Source organism: Siniperca chuatsi, linkage group LG3 (assembly GCF_020085105.1).
Source record: "Siniperca chuatsi isolate FFG_IHB_CAS linkage group LG3, ASM2008510v1, whole genome shotgun sequence".
In the NCBI taxonomy this organism is placed as follows: Eukaryota; Metazoa; Chordata; class Actinopteri; order Centrarchiformes; family Sinipercidae; genus Siniperca; species Siniperca chuatsi.
Window position 1 is genome coordinate 18,806,724 of NC_058044.1, and position 13,707 is coordinate 18,820,430.

The 13,707-nt window shown below is 38.5% G+C and overlaps 1 protein-coding gene across 2 annotated transcripts; it reads left to right on the plus strand.

Moving 5' to 3' along the window:
• The first annotated feature begins 517 nt into the window (after positions 1-517).
• znf207b (zinc finger protein 207, b) lies at positions 518-8,183 on the plus strand. Of its 2 annotated transcripts, XM_044189035.1 has the most exons (11): positions 518-704; positions 1,310-1,436; positions 1,615-1,753; positions 1,885-2,073; positions 2,993-3,068; positions 3,260-3,321; positions 3,753-3,892; positions 4,170-4,268; positions 5,164-5,415; positions 5,810-5,966; positions 7,390-8,183. In XM_044189035.1, the coding sequence occupies exons 1-11, from the start codon at positions 664-666 to the stop codon at positions 7,539-7,541; spliced, it is 1,434 nt and encodes a 477-aa protein (XP_044044970.1). In that variant the 5' UTR covers positions 518-663; the 3' UTR covers positions 7,542-8,183. The 2 variants fall into 2 exon arrangements, with proteins under 2 accessions (XP_044044970.1, XP_044044971.1); XM_044189036.1 differs by lacking the exon at positions 4,170-4,268 and having other exon boundaries at positions 523-704.
• The last annotated feature ends 5,524 nt before the right edge of the window (positions 8,184-13,707 follow it).

The window sequence follows — 13,707 nt, forward strand, 5'->3', positions numbered from 1 at the left end:
TGATATAAAATATATATTATATGAGGTAACAAGGTAGAATTGATTGTCATTCTCTACAATATTCAGTAACGGCTATATGGGAACCAAACTGCGTTTCGGCAGTGCAACACAACAAGAACAAAAATAATTTAAAAAGGCATAAAACAAGTACAAAGACAGTAAGGTGCAAGTAGTATTAAGTTGAGTAAAGTTATATAGATACATAACGTTATATTTTGATTTTTTTTTACTATGCCATGTGCACTTTATTTGAACATGCTTATCTTTTATGTTATGAAGTAACATGTTACGAAGTGTTCGCTACATACTGAATGTAGACCTGTAGTGAAGCGGGATCCCACATAACAATACAACTTGAAGCCTGCAAGAAAACCCTTTCAAATCATTATATCACCATAGAAACTCTCTGAAGAACTCTAACATGCCCTGGTGGTGTATGATAATAATAACAGACAGCATTCTGTCTTCAAATCTAGGGGCGTGTCTAAGACATGACGTCTTTTCTCTGTCTACGCGAGACTGCTGCGTCCACTACAACTTCCTCAAGCTAAGCGCCATTTTCGGCGTTGTCACGGGACTAATGTTACAGCATGCTGTTGTCAAACAGATAATAGTAGACTAGTATTTCGCGTTGTAAAGCCTCTTTTTCAGTATTCCTTAACAATGGGACGAAAAAAGAAGAAGCAGATGAAGCCATGGTGCTGGTATCCTTTTGATTGGATGACGAAATATCAGCGTAGAGATGCTAGAGGTTAACGTTAGACGTTAGCTTGACAAAGGGAAGGCCTAAGCTAGTGCTTATCGGCTTGTAAACTAACGTTAGCTTACCTATTTGGTAATTTTAGGCTAGCAAATAGCTTTGAGGATTAATTTTATCCAGTCTATAATAATATCCGTAAAACACTTGGCGTCGAGTAACTTACATTTACGCAGAAGTAGACTGCGTTCAGGTAATGGTATCGCTAAGAGGAAACTAGCTTTAACTTCATCCGTTCTGATGTTAGCTAACTAACCTGCTAGCCATGCATTGACTATTCAGCGTAATATTTATGATACAAGCATTTAAGGCTGATTAGCCTCAAACCTTTAGCCTTTTCCGAGTTGTGTAACGTTTACATTACCACTACCGCCACCCGGTCAGTGAACGTAAATAGGGATTAAGACTACACACGGATTGTTTAAACAGCACTAACGTAATTTTGGTGTCTGGTGATTATCTGCCTTGGTGAACTTGGGGGTTGCATGGTGTATTATTGGTGTTTTGCTAATGTTTCCTGTTTTGTACACAATCCTTAACTCTTTACGCAAGGTACTGTAATCGAGACTTTGATGATGAAAAGATCCTCATTCAGCATCAGAAGGCAAAGCATTTTAAATGCCATATTTGCCACAAGAAGTTGTACACTGGGCCGGGCTTGGCTATTCATTGCATGCAGGTGGGATCCTATTTCTATCATCATTTTAGTTTAGTTCCTGAGTTTAAGTGTATTTGGTTCTGTACTTTCTGGAACGTTTTGGTCAAAAAAGGGCTATTAGTTGTCCTCATAAAGTGGGCAATGCATGTACCTTGCTTGTTATGACAGTATGCACTGGCTCCCATTGCATGTGTTTCAGGTACACAAAGAGACAATTGACAGCGTACCAAATGCAATTCCTGGAAGAACAGACATCGAGCTGGAGATCTATGGTATGGAGGGGATTCCAGAGAAAGACATGCAGGAAAGAAGACGGACGTTAGAACAGAAATCACAAGGTTTGTAAACTTCTATGTACTTTTCTTGCCAATTTTAGAAATGTTATGTTTTATAACTAGGCTACTTTGTTTCTGAAGGCTGTGTGCTGCCTTTCATTAATAATCAATAATCAATACCTTACTGATTTCAGAGAGTCAAAAGAAGAAGTCAAACAATCAGGATGACTCTGATGAAGACGACGACGATGATGATGAACCAGGACCATCAGCACAGCAGGTTGCTGCTGTCCAGCCCCAGGCAGGCTACGCTGCTCCAATGGCACAGCTTGGGATGCCTCCTGTGGCTGGCGCACCTGGGATGCACCCTGGAGGATATCAAGGCAAGGAACTCTTAGTAAACAGCAGAAGTTGGGAATCAAAACGGACCAAAAAAAAAAACGCTCATAAATTCACTTTGAGTTAGACTTCTGTGAATTCACATGGACCACGTGAGCTTAAAGACTCGATACTGTTTCCAATGCTCAAAACTGAAGAATCTTAGCTGGCTCTCACAGGCACTCCCTAAAGAACTTAAAAATTAGTAACTTTATGGCAGGACTTCTTTTAGGTGTCTTGACCAAATCTGTAAAGAAGTAGGATGAGAGTTGCATTGATACCTTTTTATATGGTGATGGTGGGAAATAGACCTCTGCAGCACTGCTGTTCAGTACTTTTTGCCAACATATTTCTTGGCAAAACATGAACTCAAGCATGAATAATTTTTAATGCTTTGTGACTTTATTTTAAATTCTAAACTCAAAGTTTAGGGCTTGAGACTTGAATGTGATTTGTGAAACCTTGACCTGGTCCAACATCTGATAATAACGTGGTCGAGTTGATGTTCACTTTTTTTTTAACTAGGCTTTATATTTATTTACAACTGTCAAATTTAAACATCTCCCACTATTCTCTACATTACTTGTATTGTCGTCATCACATTTAATAATCTGTTTATAGTTTGACGGTTTTTGGTCCTAATTTGTGTGTTTCAAATTTTTTAAGTAAGCAATGACACACTGTGCTATTGCTGTGAAGCATCCACATTGCCAGCAAGTTCATACCTGCAATCTAATAAAAATGTAGTAAAACTGAGTTCAAGAAGACGTCTGGCTACAGCAGGGAAAAGTTAGTGTATGGCATAATTGCACATGTATTCCTTTGTTGTGTATTCAGTTTCATAGGTGTGTAGCTGCCTGTTTGGAGTGATGCAATGTTAAGTTTTTGGTAAATAGGACATTCCCCTCTGACTCATTGTTGCAGGAATGCCTCCTATAATGCCGGGCGTTCCTCCCATGATGCACGGCATGCCTCCAGCCATGCATGGAATGCCACCAGGGTAAGAGCTCTCTCTTTAATGACACCTTTTCAGATTCAGTGCTATTGTCCGTTTGATTCTTTATTAATCTGTACTCATCATATGCCCATATAACAACTTATTTATTTTGGGGTGTAAATTAGATGTAATTTTACTGAAGTTATAGTAACACCCAATCATTATTATCTCATTGGTCTTACTACCTTTCGCAGCATGATGCCAATGGGTGGAATGATGCCTCCCATGATGCCAGGGATGCCTGGTATACCCCCCGGTAAGCTGTGTTTGTGTTTGGGTTACAAGAGACAATTAAAATCCATTCCACTTATAAGTTGACTGAGTAATAGTTTGTCAGTGTTTATAATGTTGATATTTTTCCTACAATATTGTTGGTGAAATGTATGATTTCTAACAAATTATGACCTAAGAAAAATGTGGTCACACCACTGAAAGCTTACACATATACGTTTTATGCCCATCTAGTTAAGATAACCTTAGTCATTTCATTCTTAGAGCATAACCCATAGCTCAAAAAGTATAACTCCCACTGCCTACATTTTAAACTGTTTTCAGACTGACATAGCATTAAGGACCAGTCTTGAGAAACAGCCACTGGTCATTCTTGTTCCTTCTGTGCACTATTGGTTTCAAATGTAACTGTGTAAGAAGGGTTATTGGACTTGTTTTGTTTGGTTGATTGTTTAGGAATGCCACCCCACATGGCTCCAAGGCCAGGGATGCCCCATATGGCCCAAGCTCCCTCAGTAGGAGCGATACCCAGTCGACCGGCAGCGCCAGTGGCCCAGCCCGCTGTCACCAAACCTCTCTTCCCCAGTGCGGCACAGGTGGGCACCATGCAACCCCCTCTCCCCATATTGTTTGTTATAAACACAGCACTTAGGAATATTATATACATATTTTATTTCCCAAGACTTCTGATTTCTGTTCCATTTCCTCATTTTCTGTTGTCAGCCGTTCCTCATTTTCTGTCTTTCTCAACCACATTTCATTTTAAAATTCAGTGTCACTATTATGTAGTATATTTTGTTCTCATAGTTGAATTTGGATAGATTATGTGGACATGTTACATGCCAATGCTATCTCCTTTCCACCATGCTGCAGATGGGCTCTGGTGTTCATAGCAGCACAGCAGCCGCTTCCTCTCCACCTGCAGACCTTCAGTCTGTCTCCTCCCAGCCTCCCTTTCCTAACACACCACAAGTACGCTCACAGACAGCACTTGGACTTGGACTGTGGCAGCTGCATGTTGCTTATTTATTAACTGCCTGTAAATTCTTAAGTTGTAAACTAGGCTGATTACTAACAGTATTTACCTTGAAAGCCTACTTGTGCATCAAAATGAGCACGTTGGCCTTAATGTTCATAATTTTGGTGTCGGGATAATTATCCCTGACAATAACTGACATACTTTTTTGTCTGTGAGCTTTATTGCTGTGCATGTGCTTTAATTAACACAGAATGAGGCATAATGGATTTACATGGATTTTATTTTTGCATCATCCACCCCTCTTAACCTTTGAAGCATGAATTCTGCAATAACTACTCATGATGCTTTGAATTGACTGAAACACACAGGTTTTTTTCACAATCTGATTTCTAAATGTCTCTTGATTAGTTATACTTGTATCTCAGGATTCGTGTTTCATCTAATGATTAATATACTATTCTGGATACAAAGTATTTAACTCATTTCATGCAAAATTTCAAAGTAAATGGGTCTAAGTGTAAAGTGAAATCATTTTGTTCCTCAAATTAAAGACTTAATTGATTTATTGGGGTAATGTAATTCACAAGTCAAATTTAATATAAATTCCACATTTAAAGTGGAATCCTAATACTATTTCACTAGATTCAGAGTGACCAAATCATTAAAAAAAAAATTTAATGTTTAAAAAAATGCAAACCTACTTAAATTGAATGTTGGAGATTTATATTTCTCAAAGTAAATTGTTACATAATGGTTGTCACAAAGGCATATTACGATGAGTCTTTTGTGTCTTTTAAAGTTTTTTGTTTGTATCTTGTTGAGGTAAGAAACCATCAGTTTGGACTAATTTCTACCAGTCAGTTACCTGTATATTGTGTCTTTGCACAGGCCCAGCAGAGCACTTCAGGAGCTGCAGCGTCAAACTCCCACAGTACAGCCGCCTCCTCCGATCCTCCCAAAGCAACATTCCCCGCCTACACCCAGCCCTCTGTCTCTTCTTCCTCTTCCACTTCTTCTTCTTCTAACCCCTCTAGCAGCACTGTGGCCAAACCCCCAGCCACAGTGGCTACTAAGCCTGCCACCCTCACCACCACGAGTGCAACTAGTAAGTTGATCCACCCTGATGAGGATATCTCACTGGTAAGTTGCTTGAGCTTTCTATTATGCCTTTTTCACAGTAAGTAATGACTGATACATATAATAGTACATTTAGTGGTGAATGGGTTGGTGCAATATTGGACTATTAATCTGGTTCTGAATAGCAATATCATGATCATCATGAAATTAGATATGTATGTAATATCCACCAAATGGAGCTTTTAGATTGTATATCCTTACTCTTAGTAGTTTCTCTTTTGTGGTTATGTTGAAGGATGATTCTGAACTTGAATATCCTCAGTGTGAAATCAGGGCACGCCAACATTGGTACCCAATTCCTCATCATTTTTTGTGAGTGTTTATCTTTGTACTGTAAGGGGCATAACAGTGTTTCTTTAGTCTGAGTGTTTGCTTTGTGTGTTGTCCCTGCCAACAGGAGGAGATGAAGGCCCAGTTGCCCCGTTACCAGCGTCTTATACCCAGGCCGGGCCAGGCCCATGCGGCTGCTCCCCCAGTGGCGGCTGTGGGCAGCATAATGCCCCCACAGCAAGGCATGCCACCACAGCAGCCTGGCATGAGGCATCCCATGCATGGTAAGAAAATACATCTGTGTCAAATCAGTCTGTGGAAAATACCCGTCAGATGTTCTGTTAGTTTAATGAACCAAACTTGACACTAATTTCACACTTTTTTTGTGTGTGTGAATTATATGTACAATCACTTTATCACCCCTTCATATAATTTATTTTTTTTCTTTATGGCATGTAAAGCCGTTAGCCAAGCAGCTTTTAGTATCGAGCTGAGATGCATCAGCATTTCTTTGAGCTCTTTTTTTAAATGACATATATTTCCATGGCTTGCTCAGACATGAACTTTTTCTAAATTCTGTGTACCTGGAGAAATAATAAACTGCATATTTATTCCTTGATATGTTTGAAAACGTGACGTGAAACGTAGTTAATGTAAATGTTACCTAATTTTTTAATGTGATGAAACAAAAAATGTGAATGTATCTCTTCAAAACAATACCCAACCCTACTTTTATTTGTATTTTATCGATTCCAATTGTGCTTATCGATTCCCAGTTTCAATTCCAATATGGTAAAAAAGAGGTCAAATGTTTAGATAACAAAAAAATCTTTATTTTGTATACTTTAATTGTTTCATTAAAATAAGTAAATTCAGTGTCTTTTAACTGGACATTCACAAAGTAAATACAAGAAAAACGTATGATCCACAGTCAGTACATACATTTTCTTGTGGATGCTGTGGTATTTGACTCAGTTTTCTCTTTGGTCATCTTTCCCTTTATTGCCAAAGAGAACGATGTGTTGCGGCTTGGTATCCCTGGCTCTACTGGAGGTGCTAGCGCTGGCTGATGACACTTGGGCTAGGAGACTGCTGCCTTAAATGTTTGGTCAAATTTGATGTGCAACCTGACTCACAGCTAATTAGCTTCCCACATGCATTGCACTTTGCCTTGTCATTTTCTTTAATAAAGTGAAGCCACGCTTCCTTTACTGCAGTCCATCTATCACTACTGTTGTGATGTTAGCCATGCATGCACGTACCTAAACAAATCGACACGCTGTTGCATTGATGCATGGTGTAGACAGGTCCTGGCAGATAGCCACGTCCTTGCAGATATGTAGCCTTTGTTTGCAGTAAAACAGGGTTATCATCTTTAGGGACCGGTAAGCAGAACCGAAATTCTAATTTTTTAATAGGTACCAGGTTCTTGGAATTTTGGATTTGGTTCTAATTTGGAGCCGGTTTTCAGTTCCCAACCCTAAATACAAGGGAACGTCACATCATGATGTTTGTGTGTCTGGGTTTGAATGCATGTTTTGGATATGTGAAGAGGGCATGCGCAAGCTAAAACTGAATGCTAAGTCGCTCTGTAATTTCTTGATATTAAATACAAAATTGCGCAATGGAATTAATTAATATAAGCTTAAGTGACATTAACTGTTGATTCTGTTAACACATTCTGCTCTCCCGGTGTTCTCTCTGCAGGTCAGTATGGTGCTCCTCCTCAGGGCATGCCAAGCTACATGCCTGGAGGGATGCCTCCATATGGGCAGGGTCCTCCTATGGTGCCCCCTTACCAGGGAGGCCCTCCTATGGGCATGAGGCCACCCGTCATGTCTCCAGCTGGACGCTACTGAAGCAGCAAAGCAGCCACCACATTAGGTTTGAGGTTAACACCTTTCTCTCATCCTTGTGCTTTTTCAAACCTAGCTGCAAACAAAGAGCAGTAAGACCAGTGGTGGTGAAGACAAACATTATTTGTTAGAACACGTGGACGTTTAATGTAACATCTTTATTGGAAAACAGCCAAACACCACACAAGTTCCTGAAAGCATTTGTTGTTATTTGATTACATGTGAGGATATTTGTTTTGTTCCCATAGGTTTCACTCAGGTTAATAGAAGTGAAGTGTGTTAAAATGATTCATATTTCTTTTGAAGCTGCTGGAGTTACATGAACGTACCAACCCCTTACAAAGGCAAGTTTCTCTTGTAAACATTTGATAAATTTTATTTTGTTTATTTTTTTGGTAGATTGATTGAGGCCCTCACAGCATGCTTAGGTGCTGTTGGACTTGCGTCCCCAACCTTGGTTGGTGAGGGTCTCAGTGATGAAGATGATTCCAACCTAAGTAGTGTTACAAATTCATGACTCATCAGTCTCTAGCTTTATTCTTTTTTCAGGTTTGTTTTTAATATTTCCTGGTCAAAAGGGTACCTGTATGCATCCTTTGTAATGCTTTATGAATCTGTTGTAATAAAATTCATCTTGAAATCCAATGCTGGTTTGTCCTGACGTACGTGGAGGTGAGTCATGAAGGTTTGTACTGGTGTTGTATTTCTAGACATCTTATGGCTCTGTTTAACTACAGGATTTCATCAGGTATTTAAAAACCAAGTTTGCCATCATCTATTTTTGTGGAGTCATTGTTGTAATAAAAGGCTGGATATTAAGGTACAAACTAAAAAGCTTCAGTTCAGAAACAGAATAAAGATTTTGTGTGCTCAAGTCTTGTGTACCACCAGCCCAAAACTAAGATGTTGGCCAACTTCTGGTTCCAAATACTGCATGTTACCTCATGATAATGATGGAAATAACTGCAGATTAAATACTGATACTTGTAGATATAGTACACTTACACAGCAGTGAAAGAGGAACTACATTTCATTCCTGATTCATTAACTTTTTTATTTTTTATCTGTACATACATACTGAAACTGCATGAATTCTATAATATAATGTCATATCTCAGTCATTTCCCCATAATCCACTACAGAGGGCAAGCAAAATTACAAACCCAGCAATACAGTAGCTTAGTGTTAAATTCCGATTTTGTGAAGCTCAGTTATCAGTTATTTAGATTGAAAAGTTGATTCAATTTTTACTTTCATTCTGTGAAGTTTAAGGTTGGTGCTTTATTGGTGACTTTCCCCTTACCACAATGTTACAACCGATGTATCAGCAATTCAGTTGTTATCAAGTTAATTGATTTATCCCTGTGTAAATCTCAAATGGTTTCCGTCTGTAGTTGTGAATTACAGTAGAAGGTCCCTGAGTTGCTAGTGCATCCATTCCTGCAAAAAGTATGCATTGTAGAAAGTAAAAGTTTCAAAGTGTAATGACAAAAGAAACTGCTTTAGCAAGGAGCGGCAGTCACAAGGAGACCCTCACCAGCATTGACTGATACCTAACAATATATTGCTTAACAGCGGTTCAAACTACGGGCATAAGAGTGACCGTAAATAAACACCTATGACGGTCTCAAGAGAAACTGCTTCTCTAGATTGGTGTTTACTGCAGTGCTAGTTTGTATTGCTGGGTGGTTTTGTTTGTGGTCCATCCTCTCTTCTAAATGTTTTACATAATCATCAGCCAGTGTCATCTGCAGTGATCCTGTGTTGGAGATTGCTGTACGGAAAGCAATCTTTGAGAGACTAAACCTGATTGTTCATGTTAAGTTGTAGACAACCGGTACACAAATATGTGTGTGGTGCACACGTGGATCAAAAAAACATGGTGGTGCAAGAAGTACTTGGAGGTATTTAGTGTGGCACAAGTTTTTCCTCTGCCCATATCACTTACTGCTTTGTATTTGTTTCTGTCGTCTGTAGCCCATCCATATCAGCCTTAAAACCCACTCAGCTGGCATGACAGGTCAGTTAAACTCAGTAAGTACCTGATGTTTATTATAGTGTGGGTCTGTCCTGGATGCTAGGCCTTCTATTACATGATGTATTGTGTAAAATGTATAAGATAGTTGAAGACTTACATAGGTGTTATGTTAAAGAGAGAGAGTATCCCTTGAGCGACATGTTAATTCCATTTTAATTATGTTGAATTTTTATGGTTTTGTCTGTATGAAATGGACTAACATGGTAAGTGGTCAACAGTGGCCTTAAAAGTTGTGTGTTTCGGGCTCCTTTATGTAAAGAGTCAGCTCACCCTAATGATAAAGAAAATAATCTTTTTTTTTTCTTTTTAATCCGTAGTTTTAAGATTCTGTCTTGACCCCAATAAAATTGAGGTGAATAGAATTTTGTTTGTGGTGATGTTAAAAATGGCCCCGTTAGTCCGAATAATCCGCAGAACACACAGTTAACACTTCTTATAGGGGCTATTTCTTAAGAACAGAGTACTTCCATTGAACAAGGGACATTGTTTCTGCAAAGTAATGTTGCAGTTGAATTTTTAAAATGGGATTTTTCAATGGAGTGAGCACCGCAAACAAACATTTATCTCAGTTTTATTGCAGTATTGGGGCAGAAACATAGCTCAAAACCTAGACACACAAAACCAAAACTATCAGCATGGCTAAAAGAAACAGTGGTGTGAAAAAGTGTTTGCCTCCTTCCTGATTTCTTATTTTTTTGCATGTTTGTCACACTTAAATGTTTCAGATCATCAAGCAAATTTAAATATTAGTTAAAGATAACACAAGTAAACACAAAATGCAGTTTTTAAATGAAGGTTGTTATTAAGGGAAAACAAACTCCAAACCTACATGGCCCTGTGTGAAAAAGTGATTGCCCCCCCCCCTGTTAAAACATAACTGTGGTTTATCACACCTGAGTTCAATTTCTCTAGCCGCACCCAGGCCTGATTACTGCCACACCTGTTCTCAATCAAGAAATCACTTAAATAGGACCTGCCTGACAAAGTGAGGTAGACCAAAAGATCTTCAAAAGCTAGACATCATGCCGAGATCCAAAGAAATTCAGGAACAAATGAGAACGAAAGTAATTGAGATCTATCATTCTGGAAAAGGTTATAAAGCCATTTCTAAAGCTTTGGGACTCCAGCAAACCACAGTGAGAGCCATTATCCACAAATGGTGAAAACATGGAACAGTGGTGAACCTTCCCAGGAGTGGCCGGCCGACCAAAATTACCCCAAGAGCGCAGCGACGACTCATCCAAGAGGTCACAAAAGACCCCACAACAACATCCAAAGAACTGCAGGCCTCATTTGCCTCAGTTAAGGTCAGTGTTCATGACTCCACCTTAAGAAAGAGACTAGGCAAAAATGGCCTGCATGACGAAAACCACTGCTGAGCAAAAAGAACATTAAGGCTTGTCTCAATCTTGCCAGAAAACATCTTGATGATGCCCAAGACTTTTGGGAAAATACTCTGTGGACTGACGAGACAAAAGTTGAACTTTTTGGAAGGTGTGTGTCTCATTACATCTGGCATAAAAGTAACACCGCATTTCAGAAAAAGATCATACCAACAGTAAAATATGGTGGTGGTAGTGTGATGGTCTGGGGCTGTTTTGCTGCATCAGGACCTGAAAGACTTGCTGTGATAAATGGAACCATGAATTCTGCTGCCTACCAAAAACTCCTGAAGGAGAATGTCCGGCCATCTGTTCGTAACCTCAAGCTGAAGCGATCTTGGGTTCTGCAGCAGGACAATGATCCAAAACACACCAGCAAGTCCACCTCTGAATGGCTGAAGAAGAACAAAATGAAGACTTTGGAGTGGCTTAGTCAAAGTCCTGACCTGAATCCTATTGAGATGCTGTGACATGACCTTAAAAAGGCAGTTCATGCTCGAAAACCCTTCAATGTGGCTGAATTACAACAATTCTGCAAAGATGAGTGGGCCTAAATTCCTCCACAGCGCTGTAAAAGACTCATTGCAAGTTATTGCAAACGCTTGATGGCAGTTGTTGCTGCTAAGGGTGGCCCAACCAGTTATTAGGTTTAGGGGGTAATCACTTTTTCACACAGGGTCATGTAGGTTTGGATTTTGTTTTCCATTAATAATAACAACCTTCATTTAAAAACTGCATTTTGTGTTTAAATGTTATTTTAGACTAATATTTAAATTTGTTTGATCTGAAACATTTAAGTGTGAGAAACATGCAAAAAGAAAAAGAAATCAGGAAGGGGGCAAACACTTTTTCACACCACTGTAAGTGAGGAAATAGTTTTTTGAATTGGACTCTTTAGTAGTTCAGAAGTGTACTACATACTTTTGATACATAAGTATCAAAAGTATGTATACAGCAGAGTAAGTATAAATTTCCTTATGCAAGTTCTCTTTAAAGCTAGTATTTAAGGAGATGTTTCTTTGACAGTTCAGATGTATTACATTTTAGATACATGTGTTCTTGACAAACTGATGACCAGTCAATATTTCATGCAAGTCTCCTGGTAATTCTTTTTCAAACGTTCTTGTTTTTGGATCAGTTGTATATGTATTTAAATGAATGCCAGCGGTCCTATAAAGCTACTTTCTGGACAATTGTACTTAACATTTGAATGAAAATGTGACGCATTATTCATGTTTTTTGTTTGAATAAAATAACGAAAACATTATTTTGCTCCCACTTGTTTTTCTTCAAGTACTGGATTGAAACTTGATGTGAAATCCACTATTCTGAAACGCCAACATGTTCAGGTGCTGTGTACGTGAGAGAGAGCATTCAAGAACCAGTGCCAGTTAGTGGAGGATATTATGGAGCCCTTCAACAGGTCTGAATTAGACCCACTACTCCCCGTGCTATAAAGGCAGAGAACACCTGTGGCATCAGACAGTCTGATGAATTTATCGGTTACAGTATATACTGTAATATGAGCGCATGAAGCCTGAAATATTTGGTCATTTCTTGTGAGAGTTGTGCTTCACTTTGAAAGTCAGCCACTAAGAAGAGTGTCCCACTTAAGTGACCATTAGTAAAAAAAAAAAAAAAAAAAACTTTTGAAAATAAAATAAACATACTACAGTGAAAATAACATTTCCTAACTATTTTAATAATTTATTAAATTACAATTTGATTATTCTTTCTGTACTTATGAATATTCCCTTTATGTTGATTCAGTATTGTTTTATTTAATATTGGCCATTTTGGAAAACATCACATCAGCTTAATATATGTTTTTAACTGAAATTATTACCTACAACATAACTATGAAGTACATCCATCACATGCATGCACTGATGTAAAAGGCAATGAAATGGAAACTTCCTCTGGTGTACATTTCCAGGAATTAGTGATGCATTTTGTGGTTAGAAGCATCAGTAGCTTGAGACCTCATAAAAATTTAGCTTTAAACCCCACCAACTAATGCTGACAAACCTTAATGAATGCATTCAGAGGCAAACAAACAAACATTTAGCTGATCAATAAAAGTGATTAAATGCATTTTAAAGAGACGGCACCCTTCTTAAACTTAAGCAGTATACAAAAACCAGCTGTCGAACTTCGTAGTTGTGGTTTCCTGCTGGACAAGTAGAAACACCAAGACGTTGTTATGAGCTGGTTGTGCAACACTGTTAAAAATAAACATCGCCTTCTACACTTTCAGAATCTAACTTTAGCCAAGTGAGAATTGAGTCTCAAGTGTCTCAGAAGTCTAAGAAGTCAAGTCACAAATTGCAGCTCGATTAGTCTCTTATTGCTGACCATTAAATTGGCATTTGAACATTTTCCTTTCAAAACTGTGTGAAAGGGATAGGTTAACATTTTTCAAGTCTATTTCAAAACATTACTCATATTCCCATATGTACAATGAAAACAAGGTATCGGTTAGCTGTGATCATTCCTTCTGTCTAAACGGTCTGTGAAAAGTTTAATAGCCTTTTGATAGTTTTTTGTTTTTCTTTCAGTACATAGGTTTAATAATCAAATATTGAAGCTGTGAGGCTTTACAAGGCCCACCTGATGGTGTTTTATTAATTTTATTATTGTTTCAAGTCAAAACTTGAGACTTGAATGTTTTTGCTGTCAAGTCTTCAAGGCTGAAGTTCACATTTTTTGTCAATTAAGTCAGACTAAGGTCTCAGGTGTGCAGCCCTGT